Source organism: Vespa velutina, chromosome 7, assembly GCF_912470025.1.
Source record: "Vespa velutina chromosome 7, iVesVel2.1, whole genome shotgun sequence".
Taxonomy (NCBI): domain Eukaryota; kingdom Metazoa; phylum Arthropoda; class Insecta; order Hymenoptera; family Vespidae; genus Vespa; species Vespa velutina.
In genome coordinates, this window is record NC_062194.1 from 5,897,441 (window position 1) to 5,924,384 (window position 26,944).

Genomic DNA, 26,944 nt, shown 5'->3' on the forward strand with positions numbered 1-26,944 from the left:
ATAAAAAAAAAAAAAAAAAAAAAAAAAAAAACGGGGGAGAATGAGAGAAGGAGCAAAGGAAAGAAGAAAAATTTTATTCCAGGTGTCGAATCCGAGTTAACAATTAATGAAGAAATTGAACTAGGTATAATTCTTCCAGTCGTCGTCATCGTCGTCGTCGTTATCGTCGTTGACGTTTCTCTCTCTCTCTCTCTCTCTCTCTCTCTCTTTCTCTCTCTTCCTCTACTAACGGAACAATTATCGTTAACGTGCTCGTGCTATGAATTAAATCGGACACATTGTCGTACCGATTAACGTCGACATTAAACATTGACGATCGTTTTTAAACGAGATCAGATTTGCGATAAGTGTCTACCCACGATTATAATTTTATATTTCAATTGTCCCAATGTTAGATATATGTAAAAATATTCTCATGTAGGCGTTGATAAGAGTATTTTTTTTCTTTTTTTTTTTTTTTTTCTTTTCTTTCGAACTTGCTCGTTAAAAACAATCAAAATATTAAAAATGAATGAGGTCTCATCGAGTCGAATTTATGCCCTTTTAATATTTCTAATCAGGGATATCGATTGTGATATAGGGAAAAAATTGTACGTTTCTCGACCGTACATATTCCAATTAGTACTGTTAATAGGCGGCTTTCAAACATGCTTGTTGTTTTAATAAGAGGAAGATATATATATATATATATATATATATATATATATATATAGAGAGAGAGAGAGAGAGAGAGAAAGAGATGGAGAAAAAATGAAGTAAAATACATATAAGAGATTGAAAGTTCATAGAGAATCATGAGTACGAAGATAGGTCGATATATTACAGATTGTAAATCATGAAGCGAACATGAGCGTTCGTTTGTGATTTCCGTTTTGAAATACGTTTTGGAATACAGAAATGGAATTAGCGTATAGATTCGAAGTGGAGTTCGAGCACGAAATTAATGTCGATTGTCAAATAGATTGGATGTTTCTCTCGACGCCTTCGGTATTTTCGGATAAAGCATGAGAATTAGAGAAAAGAGAAACAGAAAAAGAGAGAGAGAGAGAGAGAGAGAGAAAGAGAAAGAGAAAGAGAAAGATAGTGTCTTGAACGTCTCTTAATTGATAGTCTCTCTACTTAGCTAGAAAGTTCATTATTAGGAAGAGCTTTTCAAGTATAATAGCTTGAACCAGTCATCGACGTCGTTTCGCTAACAGCTACCTGCTGATAAGATCCTTGAACGCAAGCTAGCTAATGGGATCGTTTAGAGACGTTCTAGTGCTAATACAGATTCGATTAAAAGTCGTTCTTACCAAAATATCCGCTCGATTTGCTTTGAAAAGGAAATGCTTCTCCGTTTATCGATCCCTCACCCCTCATCACCCAATCCATTCCTTAATCCTTCCCTGTCGTGACTTTCCATTTTCTTTTTGGATCACATAAGAGAGATATCTCAAGGAACGATCTTATTATCCTTCCTTATTTTTCATCCTTTTTGTATTTTTGTTTTCTTCTTTTCTCAATATCTACGGATACTTTCATTTTTATCATTCAAAGGAAGAAGTACCTTAATCGATATGCAATGCTACGATAATGTGTTCTAGATTATATCTATACATATATATACATATATATATATATATATATATATATATATATTTTTTTTTTTTTATGAACGAGATGATATTTAATATCGTATTTATACTCGATAAAAAATAAAAAAGAATAAAACGTTTCTCTATATTTTCTTTTTCTTTCTCCCTCTCTCTCTCTCTCTCTCTCTCTCTATTCAATAGAAAAAAGCAAAGTTCAAGAATCATATGACGATCCTAGTATCCTTACTATAGGAAATAATTTCTATTGTTAAATGAAAATCTATGTGGATTGAAAAGGTTGCATGGCGACCCACTTGCATGTTATTATCAGTTTTCGCATAGGCCGAAGAACAAAGAATGTGAGCTATTCTTCTATGAGGTCATAAAATGTAGGATGATCTTCTCTTTCTTTTTCAGAATTATTTTTTGAAATTATCTTTCTCTTTTCTTTTCTTCTTTTTTTTTTTTTTTTTTTTTTTTTTTTTTTTTTAATCGAACGAATTAAGACAGTCCTAAATCATCAGAGCTTCATTCTTTCCTCCCACTTCCTCCTCCCCTCTCCTTCCCTACGAAGAACGAAAACTTTCGGATTATTAACGTTAATGATCAAACTTATCATTTGATCGTACTTTAATCGTGTAATCAAGAAAAGGTAAAAAGTTCTTTTCCCATTTTCTCTTTTTTTTTTTTTTTTTTTTTTTTATCTTTTTTTTGTCATGTTTGACCTTTGGTATACCTGTAATTTATAAACCCTCCTGCGATATGGTATCATAGAATCATATTTCTTTTCCTTTTTACGAAACTTACATTTGTGACGTTAACAGGAAACAATATTTCGTAAAGAAAATATTCGCTCTTAAATCAAAAAATAAAATAATGATAACTCGACGAATTGTTTAGCTACGGATGGTACTGACAAGAGTTATCGCTTGTAAAAGGTCATAGTGTAAATATTATAATTTCAATTTAAAACACGTAATATCATTCAATAACATTGTTAAACTCATTTGGGACTGTTTAATTTGTTTCATAATTTTATTGACATATTTATTATTACGTCCTATAATTGCGACATCGTACGATACGTATAGATGTCCCCATGAAAATTCAATTATCGATTGTATTTTAGTATAATGCAATTTTGATATATATATATATATCATATATATATATATATATTTTTTTTTTTGTTTTATTTTGTTTAATAACTACCATACGACATGGAATTGTTTCTTCGATAATGGCATCATTACTGTAATATTTAGATAACGTTCCTTCTTTATAATTTTATGAATCTTTTTCTATAAAATCATCGTTAATAATTAGTCGATCATATAAGAAAATGATCTATTCGTTCGAACATTTCTTCACTTTGAAATACTTTCAAATTTTTTTTATCTATTTGTACCGCCGAGGGTGAATATACGTACTATCAGTCGACAGAGAATTTTCAAATTTCAAAGGAATTTACGAACAGGATATTCGCGGAAAAGTAGTTTATCAGAACATCTTCAAAGAAAATGCCATGATAGGGGCTACGGGAAACGATAAAATTATATTCATTCGTTTGATTGTCAAATAGTTGAAAAAGAGAAAAAAGAAAAAAAAAGAAAGAGAGAGAGAGAGAGAGAGAGAGAGAGAGAGAGAGTGGGGGTGTGGAGGAGGAGAGGGGGAGAAAAAAAAAGAATAAAATAGATGAAGAGGGGATGAAAATGCCTGAGGGATCTCAATAGAAATATAGGGGAAATCGGTGGAAGAATGGGATATATCGAGAACGTTGGGGCCTTAAATGCGAGATAACTGCGTTTTGCTGGAAATCGATTTGCCCTTGGAATCATAGGGCACTTTTACGGTTGGATGGTTTCCGTTAGTACAGTACAGCACTGATTTCTCCTAAAAGGGCTATAGCAAGGGCACGGTACCGTGAAATAATCGTATTACGATCTTATCTTTTTCTTTGCGTCGTATTATAAAACGCAACAAAGTGAGCATGAAAGATGAAAAACCATATGTACGTACATTTTTTGTGCTTTAGTTAAAAAATACTGATGTTAGAGATTGTTTGTTCTTTTTTCCTTCTTTCTTAACTCACCCCTATAGAAATGTCATTGTAACTCGAATTGAAATATTTAATTTGATGTTAAATACGTAATATTATATACGTGATATATTTATACCTAAGTATTTAATAATAATAATAATAATAATAATAATAATAATAATAATAATAATGATAATGATAATGAAATATAAAGGATAGATTTATGACAACAACTATTCTATTCTCGTTTCCATTTCAAACACGATAACCATTTGTAGCTACAAATCATGAATATGCAAGTGTGCGGATTGATCGATAAACAAATTCGATTGTTCTCGTGCACGTGCATATACGATAATTTATTAAGACTCATATTCCACATAATATGATAATATTATTGGATTGCTATAATAAAGAAATCGATGTTAATGTACGCCGATAATAAAAGAAGAAAAGAAGAAAAGAAGAAAAAAAGAAATAAAGAAAGTGAAGAAAAATAATAAAAATGACATTACATATCTATGGAAATTGTAAATTCATGAATACGTATCCGATGGGAAACGTTTACGAGGACATTCGACAAGGATATTGCTACTTCTGTTTGTATATAATTCTATTCGTTGAATCGTTTGTTGTTTCGCATAATAAACAAGCGTATTAAATTCATTGAATGTATTTGCGCACACAAAAGTTCAGGTCTCGATATTTCTATTTTAGATTTCATTCGTAAACCTCGAAAACCTTTCATGTCTTTCGACCATAATGAAATATTTAAGTTGCAATTGTGACGCGTTAATAGTATCCTTCGACGTTTGAGAAAATCACGTTGTTTCGTTCGTTTTCATATGTCTAAATTAAAGGGAAGAAAAAATAAAGGGTTGACCAAAACATTTGCGTTCGTAAAGATCGTAAGTTAGTTTTATAATTTTGTTAAATGTTTTCGAACTAACAAGTCGGAAGAAAGAAAGTTTACTTATATATATATATATATATATATATATATATATATATATATAGAGAGAGAGAGAGAGAGAGAATAAAGAGAAGGATGAGAGAAAGTTAAACTTTGAAATTAAAGAGGAAGACAATTAATTGGAAGGCTACGTATAAGATATTCGCCTAAGGTGAGAAGCTATTCATTTTATATAATATGGAAACTTAATGGCAGTATCCTACGCACACCATTAGCCTGATAATATCGTTTATTTCAATCTTCTTATTGACAATATAGAAATGATATCATTTATATTATTCCCAATGACGATTTCAAAACTCTATTTATTTTTCGAATATTTTATGAATAGTTCAATTAATTATGCTGCAGATCTTCCTGTTTAATAACAAAGACTAATAAATCTCAGGGGAACAGTTACGTTGAGGTACTTACTACATGCACGCGTTTTCGAACACGCTCCTGGCAATTCACGTTCGATATCGTTCATATAACCGTACAATGAGAGAGAAAAAGAGAGGGAGAGAGAGAGAGAGAGAGAGAGAGAGAGAGAGAGAGAGAAATAGAAGCAACTATTATTTATGAAGAAGGGTGGTTACATGCAGCGTCTATTGTAAATAGAAATAGAAAGGGATGAAATTAAAACTTAAAATTACATAAACTTGAGCGAGCGAACGAATGAACGAACGAATGAAAGAACAAAATCCTGGTTGACATTGTAACGACGTATAAAAACATCTAAAAATAATATCACGTAGTAGATATTTCTGCGTTATTGTATTTGAACGTAGATCTGTGAATATTTTCACGTGAAAAAATTTAACGGGCATTATCGAAAGAATGAAAAAAAGAAAAAAAGAAAAATAAAAAGATATGAAAAAAGGAAAAACAAATAAAAATAAGAGAAGAAAAAATAAACAAACAAAAGAAAGAAAGAAAGATAGAAAAAAAAAGAAAGAAAGAATGAAAGAAAGAAAGAAAGAAAGAAAGAAAGATAGAAAGAAAGAAAGAAAGTTACAAAAAAAAAGTGAATTATTGTCTATGAATTCGTCGTCGATTAAAAAAGTTTCGATGCTCGATTGAAACGTTATAAAGTTTATCGAACATTAGCGAAAAAGTAGTCCCTTCGGACTACTTTTCTTTCATTTTTATTTTCTTTTTTTTTTTTTTTTTTCGAAGTACTTTCCTTTATTCCTTTGGAACACGATTGTATGCACCTATTCGATAACTTCAATTTTAAAATCCAATTGTTCGATTCAGTCGCTTTAATCGCTCTCGGCAAAGATCAAGTTCGAAACGAAATGGTGTAGAGATCGGTGAGACATGATGGAACAAAAGTGTCCTCTTTTTTATGCTTTTTTTTCTTTTTTCTTCTTCTCTCTTTCTCTCTCTCTCTCTCTCTCTCTCTCTCTTTCTCTTTTCTCTCGAACGAGAATATTACTATCTACCCAAAAGATTTTCCGTTTTTACGCCCTACCTTTCTTTCCTTTTCCCTTGAGTCCTTCTATCATACGACACTTTCCCCTGAAGAGTTAATAAATTCTGCAAGAAGGCATCCTTAGAAAGCCTTCGTTTTTACCTAAGGCGTAGTAAATAAGACGCGAGCTTACTATAACGGAACGTACATTTTAACGGAAATTTATTCGACGTGAAAGTAAAGTTCGCCGAACGGTAAATTTTTCTTTCTCTTTTATACCCCTCTTCCTCCTTTTTTTCTCTTTTTCTTTTTTTTTTTCTTTTTTCTTATATCGAATATAAAAAAAATCACCCATCGAATATATTCGTCGTCGAATTATTATATAGAAAAGAAAATTCTAATTATATCGGGAGTTCATGTCTCTCGGGTGCGGAATTATTCGAGCGGTAAGGATTTACGCGGACAGATCGTAAAATGAAGATATCAGAACATTTACGTCTCGTGGATTGAAATCAATGATCACGTTCGGTGATCGAACGGTATCCTGATGGTAGTAATGAAAAAGCAAAGGATAGAGAGATAGAAATTGAAGATAGAAAGAGAGAGAGAGAGAGAGAGAAAGAGAGAGAGAAAGGGAGAAGAATGGGGATCGGATAGAATAAGGTTGGGGCTACAATTTCCAGAGAGAACAAACGTTTCGTCATTCAGATTGATTTTAACAGAACGATAGAGTCAACCGAGTGTGGAAACCAAAAGTTAATTACGTATCTGTCGTTACCTATATCTTACATTTTAACTCGCTCGACCGTTCTCTCCGTTGAATATATCCCTTCTTTTGTAGTTATTGATCTATTTTTCTTTCTATCTTTTTTTCCTTCTCATCGGTCTGACGATTTTTTAAATATTAAAAAAAAAAAAAGTAAGTAAAGAGAGAGAAAGAGAGAGAGAGAGAGAGAGAGAGAGAGAGAGAAAGAGAGAGAGAGAAACAAGGAAAACATCAAAAATTTTCAAAGAGAACGTTAGAAAAAAAAAAATGTAAAATAAAATGTAGACTTCTCAATTAGATTTTAATGCCTCTTAATATGCCCACCTTTGTGTTCGTCCTTAGCGTAGAAAATTGTCAGAAGTTTGCTCGTTACTTCGTTTCAAGATAAACGAAGAAAGTAAAGACAAAGAAGAAGAAGAAGAAGAATAAGAAGAATAAGAAAAACAAGAACAAGAAATAAAGCCTGAGGAATAATTCGAATTAGCAGTACCGTTCAAAAACGATAAGAATGAAGGAAAACGTGAAGCTTTGATTTCGAATACTTCATATTTTACTCTCGAACAATAGTTTCGTGGGTAGCTGAGTATAAAAATTATATCGTTGAAAAATTGCTATTGTCGCTCGCAGAGAGAGATTGTTAATCGAATCGTAATCAATGAAAAATGAAATCGTAAATAGAATATGAAAAAAGAAAAAAAGAAAAGAAAAAAAAAGGGATAAGTTAAATTTAACTTTTATTATTAATAAAATATTAATAAAAAGAAAAGTCCATTATTCGACCATCAATTTATACGTCATAAGTGAGTAAATGGATTAATTCCCTTTTTATGATATACCTAATGATTATAATCATAAATATCTATTAACGATAAAAATAATCCTACTAAAGAAGAAATCTATTTATGACGATTATTTTTGGTCCGATCATATCTAGCCGGATTGCTATTTATTATTAGCTCAACAGAAAAAAAAAGAAAAAAGGAAAAAAAAAAGAAGAAACGAAAAGAATAAAAAAAAAACAAAAAAAAAACAAAAAAAAAAAAAAAGAAAAAATAGAAACCTGGCAATCTTCAGTTTGGCTTTAAAGTTGGCAAGACAGGAAGGCCGGAAAGATTAAGTTCGTAGATTGGATGAGGATTCTTCCCTTTTTCAACGATCGGCCTTGGCCTAAGTCTCGTCCTTACGAATCCCTTCGTCGAATTTCGAAGCTACTTGTTAACTATGTGAGAAACATTATCCTCTTTGTTGTAGGAGTAAGATCAGGTGTGGTATGCCTTAGAAACAAATTTACCTCGTTTCCATCTTCTCCCTTCTCCTTCTCCTCCTCCTTCGCCATCTCCTTCACCACCTCCTTCGCCACCTCTTTCTTTTCTTTTCCGGCCTTTTTCTTCTTCTTCTTCTTGTTCTTCTTATTTTTTTTTCATCTTTCTTTTCTATGGTTATCATGAACGAGCTATTTTAGTTCTTGATATTATAGTATTATATGGAAGATCATTGCCATTACTTTATTGGCTAACGTCTTTCGTTTATAAAGCTTTTTTTAAAATCCACTTAGCCTTCGATATAGACTCCGAGTCGATTTGCAAATGAAGAGATAGTTATTCTTATCCTCTCTAGAAAGTACTCGAGAACCCTAGTAAGAAAAGGAAATTACCTTAGAAATCGCTCGGAGGTGCGATTTTCTTTGGCTTTTCTTTCTTTTTTTTTCTTTTTTCTTTTTTTTTTTTATCTCTTCTCGATTATCAAAATGGCAAATATTTTTCTTCTCTCCTTTTTTAATATTGATCATCGTTAGAACGATGAGAATACGTTTTTGTTGTTTTACTTATTTTGTGTGTGTGTGTGTGTGTGTGTATATGCGTGCGTTTTCCCATTCCTCTTCGCTACCGTAATAAAACCAAGAATACGATTTAACGCTCTATTAGCCACGAACGTAATTAGTATTATTCTCATATTTTCACGAGATGATCTTCTCTAATTATTGCAAATATCGATGATCGATACTTTCGTACTTTCGCATTTCATACGGTCATCGAGATTTTATATAAAAATCTTCTCTACAATTTTTTGCAAAGCACGAAATTGTTTTTTTTTTTCTCTTTCTCTTTTTTTCTTTTTTTATTTCATATTTCACAACATCAAATCAATTCGCGAACGTCAGTGGTATCACGTATTCGAGTGAGGCTTTCTCCGATCGATTGTGAAAGAAGAAAAAAACAAAACAAAGAAAAAAGAAAAGAAGAAAGAAAAATAAGAAAAAGATTAAAAGGACTTTCTCTAGGGTTTAAATTCCAGACAATAATGTTCGAATATAATCGCACGTTAAATTATTTCTTCTTGTCATCATCTTCTTTCTAATAATTATCGATGAGACGAGGATCGCGAATTATGAAAGAACTCGTCATATTAGAAACTATAATTTTACTATAATATTATTATTGATATTTATTTTTCTTCACGATCATTTGGCTAATATTTTTGAACGTTTGAATATAATCAAATTTCTCTTACTTTTTTAATCAACAACTTTTTGAATATCGTTCGTAAGTTTTATCGAGACAATGACGAGTTAATAAGATCGAAATATTTTTCTCAAACATCGAAGAAACATTTCTTGTTAAATATTAGAAAATCTATCGTCGAATTGTTTATTAATAATGTGATAGCGATCAAAAATCATTTCTCGTTTATTCCCGAATATAAAGTTCTTACGAAAAATATATCTATATCTTTTTATATATATATATATATATATATATATATATATATCTCAAATCTCTCGTGACATGTTATTGTTCGATAAAATGTTTCGAAGAAGTTTTCGTTATCTTAGGATTAAGTATATTTGATAAAATTTTCACGTGTAAAATGTGAAAACACATTGTCGATTCAATTTCTTTTTCATTTGTTCCTGAATTTCAACAAAAGTAGGAAGAACTATATACGCGTTCGGTTAAAAGGATATTCTCGAGAGTACAAAACTATTTCTCGAAATTTTTTCTTTTTCTAACAACCGTGAAGTATTTTCTTACGATCTTCAAACTTATATCATTTTAACTTTTCATTTTAACGATAAACGAAGTTACCGAAGTGAAAGATTAACAGAAATAGAGAAAGAGAGTAAGATGTCGTCAGGAAATAAGTTATGTTCATAGTTTTGTTCACATGCGCATGTAGTGTATATATATACATATATATATATATATATATATATATATATATATATATATATATATATATATATATATGATACGAATCGATGAAATTCCTTTTCAAAAGGATACACTTATCTTTTTCTCTATCTTTCTTCCTCTTTCTTTCTTTCTCTCTCTGTCTCTCCCCATCTCTTTCTCTTTCTATCTCTATCTCTCTCTCTCTCTTTATTTCTGTCTCTCTCTTTTTATTAAACCTTAATGTCAAATGCATCTACTTCCTTACCTGAGAATGTACTTAGCGAAAAATTGTTTAACATCGTTTCTTACTTCTCTCAGGTCATATAACTTACACATAACTACGTATATTTCATATACGAATTTACGATCTTACGAAATAAGAGAATCCGCTTAAAGCCATTTCTGATTTTGAAAGTTACGTACATAGAAACATCGCTTTTGTTCTCTACAAGAAGAGAGAAAGAGATAGATAGAGGAAGATAGATAGATAGATAGATAGATAGATAGATAGAGAGAGAGAGAGAGAGAGAGAGAGAGAGAGAGACATTTGTTATACTAATGAGAAAGTTAAAAACTTAAAGAAGGAAACAGGAAAGGACGATTTTGATGAATATTAAAGTTGATACAAATGTTATATTGAATTTTTTTTTTTAAAGAAGATGACTATGTCCGATCGCCTTAAAGTTGTTTCACTGAACGTGCACGACATCGGCTATTGAATGATCAATACTGTACTGCTCCACTATGAATAGGTCGCGACAATCGCTTTGCGTCTCATTATTTCTTGAGAAAGAACAATAAAATGTTAAAAATATTTCTCTTACATTATTTTTTAGATCTCTTAACTTCTCGCCAACTAGTTTTCGAAACGTTTTGTTCTCTTTATATATCTCTCTCTTTCTCTCTCTCTCTCTCTCTTTCTCTCTCTCTCTCTTTCTTTCTCTCGCCCTCTTTCTCTTTTAGGTTTTGCTTTCATGTCCATGAAAAAAATGTCACAACTTCGAAATGAATATTATCGCAGACAAGAAAGTTTAATGACGAAATCATTTTACTTCGTAAAAAGTTTCGAGGATTATCGCGTGTCTCGCTAAAATAATCGCATTATTTCTGATATTACGAAAAAGTGCTTTTAGATCTACGTAAAACTATCGATTATTTTTATTCTGAAGAAAACATCTGAAAGAAGGAAATCGATAAAAGAATAATATTTAGAAGGATTCTCCATCACGATTATCACACGATATATATTCTCACGTTGACATTAACTCGTGAAAGTAAATATATTTGGGTGGAACGGAATGTTCAAAATTTGACGATAAATTGTAATGGAATTTCTGAACGTTATCCCTAGCACGGATTTAAGCTTGATTTGTGAATTATAAGTAGCAAAAATTTATTCGTATTAACCATCATTTCTACGTAATTCTTGAAAAAAGTGGAGTACTAAAATTTTTCAAAATCTCAATGTTCAAAAAGTTCCGGAATAAAGTACAATGGAATTTCTTCGAGGAAATATTTCTTTTTGAAGTAAATATTTGGAACGATTCACTATATATATACACATAGACACACACACACACACACACACACATATATATATATATATATGTGTATGAATATGTGTATACGAAAATTATATTTCTTAAATTAATTTAACTTAGGATTTTTCTCAAAGAAAATCTTTATAATATATTTGTTCTAATAAAATTTACTTTCTTTCTATTATCAATCTGAAAGTTTATAAAACTCATGAAAATGGCATGCTAAATGGATGTAAGATAAAAAATGAAAAAATATTGTCAAAGAGTGGATCGTTACTTTCGTCGATAAAAAATTAACAACAACCTTTTCGAGTGTTTATTTTCTCTCTCTCTCTCTCTCTCTCTCTCTGTCTCCTTTTTTCTCGTCGTAAGTCATTATCTCAGGTTGTTTACGCATCTCGCTTTTATCGGTATTCACGGAAAGCGGTCGACAATGTAAAAATAGCATTACCGTCACTTTCTTCACGAATAAAAAACCTGGCCACGTTTTTCGCAAGCTCCTTTATCCAATTAACAAATAGTCCTTGCCGTATTAAAGTATCATACAACGTAAATAGTTTTATATCATGGATCAATGGCGAGCAATTAGTTCGTACCAGCAAAGGAAGGTTTGTTCGAATAAAAAGGGGAAAATTCGAAAAATTGATTTGTGACGAACGTGCGGAGAATAAAACAAACATCGAAAGTACTTCGAGGATTTATCGATCGGTCCTTTTTAAACATTGTCTATGCGATCATGTATATATATAAAAATACTTATATATTCTGATATATATATTTTATACGTAAACATATATATATATATATATAAACATATATATATATATATATATATAAACATATATATATATATATAAACATATATATATATATATATATATATATGTATATATATATATGTATATATGTATATTTATTGGTTTTCCCGTGTACGTGCCCACTATATATGTGCAACGATGTGTAAATATTTTTTCCATCGCGTTTAATTAAATTCTGTGAATTCCTAGCACTGCTCTTGCCTTTCTCTGAAAAACACAGAAACGAGGGTGTTCAAATTTCGTTTTAACGATCTTGTTTATTATTATTGTTATTATTATTATTATTATTATTATTATTATTATTATTACTATTTTGTATTATTATTTGTTTCTTATGCAAGTAAACAAATATGCTTGAGTAACTACAAATTTGCGAATCTTTCGATTACTTGATTTTATATCGATGTCTCATTATCGTCACATTATTAAGGGAACAATATTTATTGTTTCGAACATATGTATGATCCTTTTGATTCATATCCATTCGTATCTAATTCGTGTTGAATTTATATCTATTTTCTTAATCGAATGAGACGTGTAATCATCGATAATTATATTATTTCGACGATGTTCATTATACTATTCGCATTTATTTTAATAAAGTTCGTTTAGAAAATTATAACTAACTCGTGCGAACGTTCGTTCGTGACAGTATTGATTTATCATTTAGCTTCCATTACAAAAAAATCTTACGAAGATACATGTAAAGGTAATACATTACGAAAGTAAATAGACATTGAAATTGACGTTGCCGATATAAAATTTGCATTAAAACTATCTGAATATAAGCAAATGTTTGCACGATCTTAAATTGACTTTGGCTTGTGAACTTTTCTTAAGAAAAATCCCAAACATCAACTTTAAAGAATTTCCCTATTATCTATCTTTCATTTTTAATAAGATCTGATTTAATAAGTCCAATTGAAACATTTATAAACTAATAGTTTCATAAAAATTTATAAAATTGGAATAGAATATCGTTTTGTTATTATTTCCGATAGATTCGTTAATTATTGGATATATTCTGTATATTTCATTATATTTACGATCGATTTCTGTATAGATATATTTTAGTTTAATAACGATCTGTAAATATATTGATATATATACAGGTATGTATCTACCAGGGAAATTTTAAACTTTTAATAAAATATTAAATCCAGTTAAAAAATATAACTCGTTTTTTTTTTGTTTTTTTTTTTATTTTCGGTTCCTTTTATCTTTTTTTATTTGTCTTTCGTAATAAAAAAAAAAAAGTCCTTGTGCCGTTAATGTAACCTTCATTGCAATTGTAAATTTAGATCTCGATGATGTATACGATTTTTTTTTTTACATTTAATGAATTCGCCGGAAGAAAAATGTCTTGATAAGTTTCCTCCTGGTTCGTAAATGAAAGGAAATTGTACAAGGAGGTACACACATACGTACGAGTACTATAAGCACAGAGTGTAGGTTTTGTCATATACCGAATGACGAACCATTTTCGCTTCTATGTTTTTGCTCTCTCTTCATTTCTCTCTCTCTCTCTCTCTCTCTCTCTTTTTCTTTCTCTTTTTTGAAGGAAGCAAAAACCAAAATCAAAGTTTAAACTTTAATTTCTAATCGAACTCTCCTGTTTTAATGAGCACGAAATGTCGTCTCACTTTGATTATTTTTTTCTGATCGATCGTTTGGAAAATTTATGTATCTTAACAAGTTTTTTTTTTTACAATGTACAAACATAGAAATAATATTCTAAACGAACGTTTAGAATAATAATAATAAACATATATAAAAATATAAATAAGAAGAAAGAAATAAAGGGAAGATATTCAAGGGATTTTGCTTTGAAGTATTACAATTTTTTATAATAAACATTGAAACGTCAAATGAACGAATAAGATCGATCGTTATTCTCTCGTCTCTACTGATATGACAAAGCAAAATATATTAAGTAATAATAAGAGAAAATGAATGTACGTGTATGAATACGTACCGATTCTGAATCAAAAGTGACGATGGCCGTCCTTTTCAATCATCTATTTGTTTTCTTCAATTTTATCGAAAGATCGATCTAAATCAGTCGGAACGATCTAATCGGAGATCACGGAAATTCTCTAATAGGCGCGTAATCAATTTCCCTTTATGCTACTCTTTAAAGTAATATACCTTTAACGAAGTTTCTCTTCACTCTCTATATAGCATATTCTTTATCCATTAAATAAAATATACAGATATAGATATCTATATATATATACACATATATACACATATGCGTATATATATATATGTAATCATTAAAAAATCAAAGAAAAAGAAAGAAATAGAAAAGAAAAAAGATAGACAGAAAAGAAAAGAAATAAAATGAAAAATTATTTTAATATAAAAATTTAATTGCACGTTCAAAGTCTTTCTCGTAGGCCGCTAGTTCACTCTCAAACGATTCAATCATTTCGCGAGACAAAAAACTGTAAATATTCGTGAAAGAAAATAACATAGTTTTGACCGTAATAAAATTCTATTAAATAATAATGATCGATAGTTTAATAGGATATAGAATGTTTCGAAGCTTTTCGGAACTTTTCACCGAGCTTTTGAAAATAGTTCTGACCGTCGCGACGGTCGGAGCAATACTGCGATGTTCGGTCTCGACCCGGTAGTCCCTTCCACGATCGACCAGCAGCCGATCGACCAATCCCCTTCGGAGCTTTCCGCCGTGCTGCTGAGGTTTCCTTTAGAACCGCGCGCGCTAACTCATAGCAACCGTGGATATGCAACTTTCTCGACGTTAAACGGGGGTTGTACTGTTGTTAGAACCTAACTCGTCGTCTCTCACGTGTTGCTTCACCGTAAACACCGACCGACCAGCTGTACTTTAATCCGATGACGTAAATCTATCCTTTCAAACTTGACTTTCCAAGATCGACAAATGAAAAGGAATCTTCTTCCTTTTTTTCTTTGATGATTTTTCAATTTTCTATATATTGCTGTTTCTCCCTCTCTCTCTCTCTCTCTTTCCTTCTTTCCCACTGTATTTCTCTATATACCTGTCAATCTCTTCTATCCTCTTTTCCTATTTCAATATCCCATTCCGACGAGCTTCGACTAACGAAAATCATTCTCTTTCAAAGACGCAGCTATTATTTTTGACAGAAAATTAAGCTTCGAAATGTTATGAAAAATAAATCTGTAGTCTTTGTTTTCTTTTTTTTCTACTCCTTTTTTTTTCTTTTCTTTTTTTTTTTGTTTTTATTTTTATTTTCGTGTCGTTTACCCAAACGTACTTTTTGTCGTTTCGTAATTGTTAATACTTCGTTTGCGTATTTCTTTTTTCTCTTTTCTTTCCATTCTTGTTTTTCTTTAATTCTCCTTCCTGTTTTCTTGCGTGTGATACGTTTAAATCTTTCATACACTCATATATTTCCTTACATACTTTATCACGAAGAAGCTTCCGAGAGTTTCGTTATTTAGTTCTGTAAAATTGGATATAAATCTAACCTCGCATAACGTCGTAATAAGAATGTAAATTTGTTTAAAAAGTTGTTGAATTAATACTGATATAGGACGATAGGAAAAGCGTTTTAAATGTTAATCAAAAGGGATATATTATTCATCCACATATGATGTATTGGTTTTTCGTTTTAATATTACGTAGAAAAATGCGACTGAGCTTGGGATTCGCTAATGAACGAAGGGTATATAGATATTTTGATTAAATTTTCGACTGCTGGCCGAGTGAAGTAGGAAGATTAGTGGAAAGTAGAGCTACATATATATCCCATTTAATTTCTGCAATTTTAAACAAAAATCAACATTTCAATATCTCTACGTAAAACGTTTTCTCTCTTATATTTTCTCTAATTAAATGCATAAATTAACATTTTCATAAATATGCATTTTACTAAATATTTCATACGTAATATTTAACATACGATAATAATACGTCTTTATAGAAAAACTTAGTTATAAAATCGTTAAATCGTTGCATCCATTGGCAAAAGAGATTACTTTTTCATAGTTTTTTTTTTTTTTTTTCTTTTTTTCTTTATAGTAGAAGGCACATAAAATCCGAATCCTTTTTAATCGTAAACGTATCTCTGGCATTGCATCCAAATCTCGTTAACTATTGATTCACGATTATCCTTTTCGTGGTTTTTATCCTGGTGCGTCGCTCGCATTTAATTTATCAGAGCTCGTCGCTCACGTGTTGCTTCAACGTGAATGTCAATGAAATGAATACACATTGTTCGACGAAGAATCGCCTACGGAACTTAATGGCCGTTCTAGAAAAGAACTTGTTATTCTCTACTTCCTTCGTAAGTGTTTGTATATATGTTAAAATGTATTACATCTATACGTATGCAGATACACGTAGATATTGGTATCTACGTAAACGTAAGTGTAATTTCGAATCGTTTTTCACAAGGAAATCCACTTTATCGTATTTTCAAACGCCCCCGCATGGAAACATTTTCTTACAAGAAAAAAATTACTATCTCGGTCGAGTTAAATAAATTATTTCTATTTTTTTTTTGTTTTTTCCTTTCACCCCATCCTCCGACACTTTTCTCCTCGCATTATTTCGCGTCTTTTTTTTTTATCGGAGAATATCTTCCGTCACACTCCTTAACTTTTTGCGTTGACCTTAAAATGATCCATTACATTCTGTCGAACATGGACGTTCGATTCGTCATTTAATGGTTCTGTTACGATATACAATAAATCTGATATTCGAACATTAAATGTTGAACGACGTGAGGAAAATATGTAGAAGTGCATATGTAGGTATGTAATTTATGCGCATGCATGCGTCCTTTTATTTTTATTATTTCTTTTTTTTTTTACTTTTATTTTTTTCCTTACTTCTTCCTTCCTCTTCGTTATTTTCTTTTTCTTCGTAATAACTGACTTTCATGATCGTGATATCATTACACAAACATAATCGCATGAAGAGGATTTAATGAGGAACGGATTAATTACACGAAAGTTGTAAGAGAGTAAATTATGCCTTCTCTCTCCCTCTCTCTCTCTCACTTTCTCCCTCTCTCTCTCTCTCTCTCTCTCTCTCTCTCTCTCTCTGTTTGTCTCTCTTTGTCAAACTCGAAATTACCAGCTGTAACAACCGAAGGTAGCATGTCTTAGAAGTACCATGTTTTCAACTTTTGTTTGATCTTGTAGATCGCTATTGATTTATTCCTACTCTATTTTTATTTCATTCTTTCAATAGAAAACTTTATATATAACAAATAATTCCTTGTTTATTTCTTTAATAAATTAATAAAATACGTTATATATGTATGTATATATATGAGTATATTATATATTATATATAATAACATATTATATATATATAATATAGTCATATATTATAGTCATATATATATATAAAATATAGTCATATATATATAAGTGTTTTAAATAATCGAATTTAGCTGAAAATCGATGTACGAATATCTCCTAGAATCGATTTTCTTGTACGAATACATTAGAACGTTTTACAACCATTAAAGTTGATTTTCAAGATGGAAACGTGAGAAGTGACTATCGAAGTCTGGTACGTCGTAAATTTTTTATAAAGTTTAAGCAAATAACCTGTGCCACTTCAAATAACATTTTATTGGATTGGACCACGAAAAATTTGTTTTGCATTTGTAGAACGTTCAAAGTGTTTAAATATTATTATTAAAGATAATATAATTTATCGTTCGATCTTATTGACAGTCGATAAATTATTTACTAATATAAAATATATATTAGCTGAACAGAGAAAGAGAGAGGGAAGAGAGAGAGAGAGAGAGAGAGAGGGAGAGAGAGAGAGAGAGAGAGGAAAGAAAGAGAAAAAAAAAGATAAATTTATACTTTGAATTATTCCGGTAATTTCAAAGAAGTAAGAGAGCTTCGTGAGAGAGAAAGCAGTTGTACCGCCGACTGCTTGAACAACTTGAAATCGATTTTCCTGCGGTTATTCACCTCTGCAAAATGTGCAGGTAACGTCTCACAAAAGCAGAATGATCGATGAAAAGTTACAACTGATTCCTTTGTGCTATTCTTTGATATACTCGGCACATTGAAGATTCAATGGCTCAAAGATCTAGTTAAAAAGAAACTACATCAAAATAACAAATGATTGTTTGTTTACCTCTTTAATAAATTAATAAAATATGTTATAAATATATATATATATATATATATATATATATATATATATATATGGGTACAAATCATTTGCATTTCAAAATGTTTTAACTAATCAAATTTTGCAAATTATTTACTTTAGAAAATGAATGATTTTTATTTATCATCTTTGTATGAAATAACAAAATCGTCTAAAAGAAAGAAGTATTAAGAATCAATCTGTTCTAATTTTATTTTCAATTTTAATGAAATTTTATGGAATATTATCAAATAAAGTTTAAATGATACTTAAATGAAATAAAATGTCATCAATATATTGATATTTGAATTGATGAAATCATGCGATATCTAATATAATGGTATAGCCGATCATTCAAACATCAATTAACCAAAGAATCGATTACACGAAAGCCGGAGAAAAACATCGATTTGCCAAAATACTTAGCCAAACTAGAACATTTTGAAACGTTAAGATGGATATTAGAAAAGATTTTAGAAAAGATTTTTCTTTTTTCTTTTTGATGTTTGCTATACAGAAAAAAGAATGAATGTTTCTAGGAATATAGAAAAACTTAAATATTTTATATTTTTTTTTTTTCGTAATTTATTTGATATATACTTTACGTCAAAGAAATTTGAAAAGTAATTATTTTAGACATTAGTCGCGATATTTTGGAACCGCAATGGTTATTCATCATTTATGATTCATGATACTGTAGCTAATGAGTCCAATTATGTGTAATAATATAAATAACAAAATAGAAATACATCCTATATCAATGTATAAAATTAATAGACGTCAAAAAAGAAAAAAAAAATAATAATAATATAATTGTTATAATATTTACATAAAAATTTTAATTTCATGACCGAAATTGTCGACGATTTATCGAGTGGCTGAATATTAAGTGATTGATAATTGTTGCATCTAGAGCAGAGAGATGCGTTCTAAATTTCGGGAACAGGAAAACATACACAAGTAACAACGAAACACTCGAACAAACAGATCCGTTTAGGACAGACAACAAGCAATTCTTTATCGTTGTTCTCGATAAAACGTCGGTAAATTTATTTCATGGATTCATTTCATTTTTCCCTCATTGGATATTATATTCCTCAATGAAAAATCGATTTATTTCGATCGAACGGGCACACGTTACTCCGAATTATCTCGGATCTTTTATACGAATTAATTAAAGAGTCAATCATTTGGAAATAATTATTATTATTACGAGATAAATAGCTTTTGTTTCTTTTTTTTTTCTATCTTTCTTTCTTTCATCAGAAAGATGAGTATCCTATGTATTATCCTTCATTTTTTCTTTACAAATTAATTAGAATAATCTTAAACTATTGATGGGAAAAAAAGCTAAAGAAATAAACAAACAAACAAACAAAAAAATAAATAAATAAATAAAAGAGAAAAAGAAAATGAAAAAACGTTTAAAATTCATAATTAATTTCATTCTGCTTGTACGACGATTCTGACGTCAACATACGACGATGACGACGACAACGACAACTACGACGAAAGGGACAGGGACCTTTTCGCAGGATTATCGATTTTCAATGTTTCGAGGTTTTCGGAGCGACACGTGTAGTGCGCAAACTCTGAGGTCGTGCCACCGACTCACGAAGATTCCGTATTGTCATGGAGCGTCGCGAGCGTCGCGAGAGCGTCTTCGCCATGACGAAATTCCGCGAAATAGAATCTATTTTTCTCGAATCAAAAGTATCCTATATTTCTTCCTCTTTCTTCTCCATTGTCTGTCATTCTTCGTTTATTAGAGTTTAACATTATCCTTTGTGTCTTTTTTCTCCAATATGTGTATAGAAAATTGCGAAGGAAAATGTCGGATCATCAGTCTTTTCGAATTCTTTTTTTTTTCTTGTTTCAATAAAGACGACTATCCTTAGCATCAATTCTTAATTCAAATTAATATAATACACATATAGGTATATACATATACAGGTATACATATTAGGTGTTTCGATTTCTTCGAAAATGATTGAAGATATTCGTGTCAGCGTTGCGTGCCTTTGATCGTTCTCTCCGATGGTAAGTGATGGATTATGCATTTCTTCCTGTCTACCATCTTCTTATCTTTCCTTGTTCATATATATGTTCGTATTTGTATATATACTTTATGCTTCATTTATACGCTTGATTTATGCGATTATTTCTTTAAGTATTAATAAATACAATCAAGAAATAAAAAAAAGAAAAAAACGATTTAAACGAATATTGTATTGACGTCAAAGGATTAAGGTATCATCGTAATGATAATTGTTTGATTTTTCGATGACCTCAGATTGATTTGTGATAAGATCGCATTTATATTTTCTAAATAGAATCTTATATTCTTTATTATATATTCTTCTAGATGACATCAAACAGATTTTTTAACAATAATTATCGCTTGTATACATTTAAAACAGACATAACGAATATGCATGCGTACGTGCCTTTAACATTTTTCGCCTGGCGGCTCTGTGCCTATGCATATTTACTTTTGCGCGCTAAAAATTGTAGTTCAATCCAAAACTATATATATATATATATGTGTGTGTGTGTGTGCGCGCGTGTATGTGTGTATGTATTATTTTATTTCAATATTCTCCCGTTTTCTTTATATTTCATTTTCTTTAAAAATCATGTTGTCATCGATAACACAATTAATTGATTATATGAAAAATACGTAATATTTGCAGAAAGACAGATCATATTTAAAAATTGGTCTCTATTATATTCTTACAATAATCTTCCCTTCAATACGTTGAGTTCATAAAGTTGTTTCATAAAGTAGATTTTATGTTAGCATTATTAATATTAACGTGATTTTCATCAAGTGTACGATGTATATATGTAGTAAGTTTTCTTCGATTAATAGGTCTATCTACGGATTTGGAACATCAAACTTATGCTGCTTATGAACGATCAAACGATTTTTGGTGTTATCAGTGCAATAATTCCATTGAGGGAGAATCCTGTTTCAATGTTTCCAGTAATGCCAGTTCCATAATTAAAAAGTGTTCGGAATATGAAAGAATTTGCATGGTAAGGTAATTTTAATATTATAAAATAAAATATCAATGTATAAATAATGAAATGTTACGATATTGACATTATATACATAATAAAAAAAAAAAAAAAAACAATTAAAATATAATTGAATTAATAAAAATATGATACAAATCAAAAATAATTTTTCCTTTGAATTAATATAGAAGAAGAAAAAAAAATATACATATATAATTTTAAATAAATATGATTTCTTTAATCGAATCCATTATTTTTTTTCTTTTTATTTTTTCGTTTTTTTTTGTATGTGTGTGTGTGTGTTTTTCTTTTTTTATAGGTGATACAATATCCTTACTATCCTAAAATATTCTCGGTGGAAAGAATGTGCACGAGTACATGTAATTCGGGTTGCTACGAAATTGGTGAAGTAACGAAAGCTTACGCTTGCATTACCTGTTGTGATAAATCTTTGTGCAATACCGGAACTGGAACTGCCAACGATCTTACGATGAAAGAAATCAACTTCGTTTTTGCTCTTATACTTCAAATCATTTTAACAATGTATTCGCCTTGATTCGATAAAATATTAAAAAATATTAAGTTTCATGCACGGCTTCCTTTTATTTCATTTGAACTAATAAAAAATCCTATCTTTATTTATAGTTATTAAATATTTCAAAAATGTTAAAAGAGGAACAATTTGCGCAAGTATTTTATTCGCTTGTTTTCTATCTATTAGTACAAAAAGAATATCACGATTTTCTTGGAAGAGAGATGAACTAGAACTTTCCCGTGAATTTACATAATTTTATAGATCCATCATACAGTCAGATCGAACAGTTTTTATCTGTTGATGAAATTTCAATTTTCTAGTTAATAATTTTCCATTGCTGTCATTTGCAATGATATTGATATTAAACGTACATATACGTATACAAATGATAATTATATAAAGGACAATCCTTTATTCGTGAAATTGTTATTGTCATTTACGTTGACGTAACAATCTAATTATCGTTGAACCTGTAAAACAATTACTTGTTGAGTTGTGTCATGTCGCAGGTGGTCGATATGATAGTGTAAACAGAGAATTCCTTGAAATTCGATAAATTCGAAAAGCGACAGTTTGTCAGTGGAAGATCGGAGAAGAGAGTACTTACATTGAATATAAAGCCGCCATTATTATAACTTGTGGCTGTTGCCAATTACTTTGATTGGTGTGCTTTTCCGAGTCCCGCAATGATGCGTTCGCATTCGCTGATGCGATGCGTTTTCGGCTTCGCAGAATATTTGGGACGCTCTATTCTTTTCCTTCTCGTCTTGTATTTTGTTCTTTTTTCAGTTTCTGTCTTTCCTTTTCCATTTCTCTCCCACTCTTCCTTTTTCTTTTACGTTTTCCTTTTAAATCCATGAAAAAATATCACCACATCGAAATGACTATTATCGTAGGCAAGACAGTTTAATGACGATATCATTTTACTTCGTAAAAAGTTTCGACGATTATCGCGTATCTCGCTAAAATAATCGCATTGTTTCTGATATTACAAAAATGTGCTTTTAGATCTGCGTAAAGCTATCGATTATTTTTATTTCGAAGAAAAAAATCTGAAGGAAGGAAATCTATAAAAGAATAATATTTAGAAGGATTTTCCATCACGATTATCATACGATATATATTCTCACGTTGACATTAAACTCGTGAAAGTAAAAATATATTCGGATGGAACGAAATGTTCAGAGTTCGAAATAATATTCTCGACGATAAATTGTAACGGAATATCTGAGCGGTATCCTTAGTACGGATTTAAGTTGGATTTGTGAACTATCAATAGCAGAAATTTATTCGTATTAACTATCATTTCTACGCAATTCTTGAAAAAAGGGGAGTACTGAAATTTTTCGAATTCTCACTGTTCAAAAAGTCCCAGAATAAAATGCAACGGAATTTCTTCGGGGAAATATTTCTTTTTGAAGTAAATATTTAGAACGATTCACTATATATATATACACATAGACACACACACACACACACACACACACACACACACACACACACACATATATATATATGTGTATGAATATGTGTATACGAAAATTATATTTCTTAAATTAATTTAACTTAGGATTTTTCTCAAAGAAAATCTTTATAGTATATTTATTCTAATAACATTTACTTTCTTTCTTTTATCAATCTGAAAGTTTAAAAAGCTCGCGAAAACGGCATACTAAGCGGATGTAAGATAAAAAAAAAGGGAAAAAAAAGAAAAAATTAATAAAAGAGAAAACAATATTGTCAAAGAGCGAATCCTTACTTTCGTCGATAAGAAATTAACAACATCATTTTCGAATGTTTATTCTCCCTCCCTCCCTCTCTCTCTCTCTCTCTCTCTCTCTCCTTCCCTCTCTTTTTTTTCGTTGTAAATCATTATCTTAAGGTATTAACGCTTTTTTTAACGCTCGTTTTTATCGGTATTCAAGGGAAATGATAGACAGTATAAAAATAGTCACTTTCTTCATTGTCACTTTCTTTAGAAATAAAAAAATTGGACACATTTTTCGCAAAGTCCTTTATCCAATTAACAAATAGTCCTTACCGTGTTAAAGTACTCATACAACATAAAGAGTTTTATACCGTGGATCAATGACGAACAATTAGTTCGTAACAGCAAAAGCTTGTTCGAATTAAAAGGGGAAATTCGAAGAATTGATTTGTGACGTACGTGCTGAGAAATTTTGAAATAAAACAAACATCGAAAGTTCATCGAGGATTTATCGATCGTTCTTTTTTAAACAGTTTCTATGGGAACAACTTTATATGAAATCGTGTATATACGTAAAAATACCTATTTTTTGAAATGTACATATATTTTATATGTGCACATGTATATATATATATATATATATATATATATATATATATTTATTTATTGGTTTTTTTATATCGATATATCATCATCGTCACATCATTAAGTCCACAATATTTATTGCTTCGAACATCTATATAACCTTTTTGATTCGTATCTATTTGTATCTAATTTATATCTATTTCATTAATCCAATGAGACATATAATAATCGATAATTATATTATTTCGACGATGTGCACTGTACACGTTTATTTTAATAAAGTTCATTTAGAAAATTATTACTAACTCGTATGAACGGTCGTTCGTGACAGTATTGATTTATCATTTAGTTTCCATTAACAAAAAATCTTACGAAGGTACATGTAAAGGTAATTCGTTACGAAAGTAAATAGACATTGATACTGCTGCTGCTCGATATCAAATTTGCAATAAAACTATTTGAATATATGCAAATGTTTGTACGTTTCTAACTTGTCTTCTGCCTGTAAACTTTTCTTAAAGAAAAGCCTAAACATCAATCTTAAAAAATTTTCTTAGTATCTACCATTTCTACTTTTAATAAGATCCGATACAATACTTTCAATTTTAATAATTACCAATAATTTTATAAACATTTATAAAACTGGAATAAAGTATCGTTTTGTTATTATTTCTGATAGATTCGTTATAAAAATTATCAAGTATATTCTGTATTTTTCATTAATATTTACGATCGATTTCGGCATATAAAATTTTAGTAATAACGATCCATAAATATCAGGTAATATTTAAAATTTTGTAGAAAATATTAAAGTCTATTTGAACGATATGATTCTTTTTATTTTCAAGTTCTTTTTTTATATTTTTTTTTATTTGTCTTTCATAATAAAAAAAAGTCCTTGTGCCATTAATCCAATCTTCATTGCAATTGTAAACTTAGATTTCAACGATGCCTACGCTTTTTCTTCTTTTCTTAATGTTTCTTACGTTTAATGAAAGATAAATGTTTTGGTAAGTTTCTTCCCTGATTATAGATGAAAGGAAATGGTACATAGATATACACATATGTACGAGTACTATAAGTACAGAGCGTAGGTTTTGCTATTTACCGAATGACGAAAATTTTCGCTTCTATTTTTGCTCTCTCTCCATTTCTCTCTCTCTCCCTCTCTCTCTCTCTCTCTCTCTTTTGAAGGAACCAGAAATCAGAATCAAAGCTTTAAGTTTAACTTCTAATTAAAGTCTCCTATTTTAATGAGTACGAACTGTCGTCTCACTTCGTTAGATTTTTCTCCTCTGATCGATCGTTCGCAAAATCTATGTATTTTAACAAGTTTTATTTACAACGTACGAACATAGAAATGATATTCTAAGCGAACGTTTAGAATAATAATAATAATAATAAACATATATAAAAATATAAAGAAGAAGAAAGAAAAAAAAAGGGAAGATATTCAAGGCATTTTTCTTTGAAATATTACATTATTTTCTATAATGAACGTTGAAAACGTTCAATACGATCGTTGTTTTCTCGTCTCTCTATAGATCTAACGAAGCAAACTATATAATAATAAGAAAAGATCAATGTACGTGTATGAATACGTACCGATTCTGAATCAAAAGTGACGTTGTCCGTATATGATTATCAAAAAAAAAAAAAAAAAAAAAAAAAAAAAAGAAAAAAAAAGAAAAAAAAGAAAAGAAAAAAATAAGAAAGAAAGAAAGAAGGAACAAAAGAAAAGAAAAAGGGAAAAGATCTTGATTTAATATAAAATTCTAATTCCACGTTGAAAGTCTTTCTCTTAGGCATTTAGTTCACTCTCAAACGGTTCAATCATTTCGCGAGACAAAAAATTGTAAATATTCGTGAAAGAAAATAACATAGTTTTGACCGTAATAAAATTCTATTAAATAATAATGATCGATAGTTTAATAGGATATAGAATATTTCGAAGCTTTTCGGAGCTTTCACCGAGCTTTTGAAAATAGTTCAGACCGTCGCGACAGTCGGAGCGATACTGCGATGTTTGGTCTCGACCAAGTAGCCCCTTCCATGATCGACCAGCAGCCGATCGACCAATCCCTTTCGGAGCTTTCTGCCGCGCTGCCGAGCTTTCCTCTGGAACTGCGCGCGCGTTATTCATAACAATCATGGATATGCAACTTTCTCGACGTCCAACGGGGGTTGTACTGTCAGAATCTAACTCATCATCTCTCACGTGTTGCTTCACTGTAAACATCGACCGACCAGCTGTACTTTAATCCGATGACGTAAATCTATCCTTTCAAACTCGACTTTTCAAGACCGACAAATGAAAAAGAATCTTCTTTCTCTTTTTCTTTTTTTTTTTTGTTGATTTTTCAATTTCCTATATTTAGCGGTCTCTCTCTCTCTCTCTCTCTCTCTCTCTCTCTCCGTCTTTTCCATTGTATTTTTCTATATATCTATCAATCTCTTCTAGCCTCTTTTTTTTTTATTTCAATATCCTATCCCAACAAGCTTCGACTAACGAAAATCATTTTCTTCCAAAGACACAGCTTTTTATATTTGACGAAAAATTAAGCTTTGAAATGTTATCAAAAATAAATCCATAGTCTATTTTTCTTTGTTTTTATGTCGTTTATACAAACGTACTTTTTGTCTTTTTGTAACTTTTAACACTTCGCTTTCATATTTC

The 26,944-nt window shown here is 30.2% G+C and overlaps 2 protein-coding genes across 8 annotated transcripts in view; one reads left to right on the top strand and one right to left on the bottom strand.

Moving 5' to 3' along the window:
* The window catches only part of LOC124950491, a 30,764-nt gene extending 8,733 nt beyond the window's left edge, over positions 1–22,031 (top strand). The window contains exons 1-3 of one of the 2 annotated variants that reach the window (XR_007101380.1): positions 20,025–20,458; positions 21,291–21,457; positions 21,759–22,031. Coding sequence is in view for 1 of the 2 variants with exons in the window: in XM_047497254.1 (XP_047353210.1) it covers positions 21,291–21,457; positions 21,759–21,995 (404 nt within the window). In the remaining variant the exon portion in view is untranslated. Of the gene's footprint in view, positions 1–20,024; positions 20,459–21,290; positions 21,458–21,758 lie in introns of those variants that run through there. The other variant, XM_047497254.1, reaches the window with a different exon arrangement.
* Positions 1–26,944, bottom strand: part of LOC124950487 — a 57,866-nt gene that overhangs the window by 13,805 nt on the left and 17,117 nt on the right. The window contains exons 1-2 of one of the 6 annotated variants that reach the window (XM_047497244.1): positions 8,045–9,431; positions 7,814–7,972 (exon numbers count right to left, since the gene is read on the bottom strand). The exons of 2 other annotated variants lie outside the window; for them this stretch is intronic. The gene's annotated coding sequence lies outside the window, so the exon portion shown is untranslated. Of the gene's footprint in view, positions 1–7,813; positions 7,973–8,044; positions 9,432–14,260; positions 17,520–22,581; positions 23,020–25,375; positions 25,742–26,944 lie in introns of those variants that run through there. 3 more of the 6 variants (XM_047497247.1, XM_047497246.1, XM_047497243.1) reach the window with 3 other exon arrangements.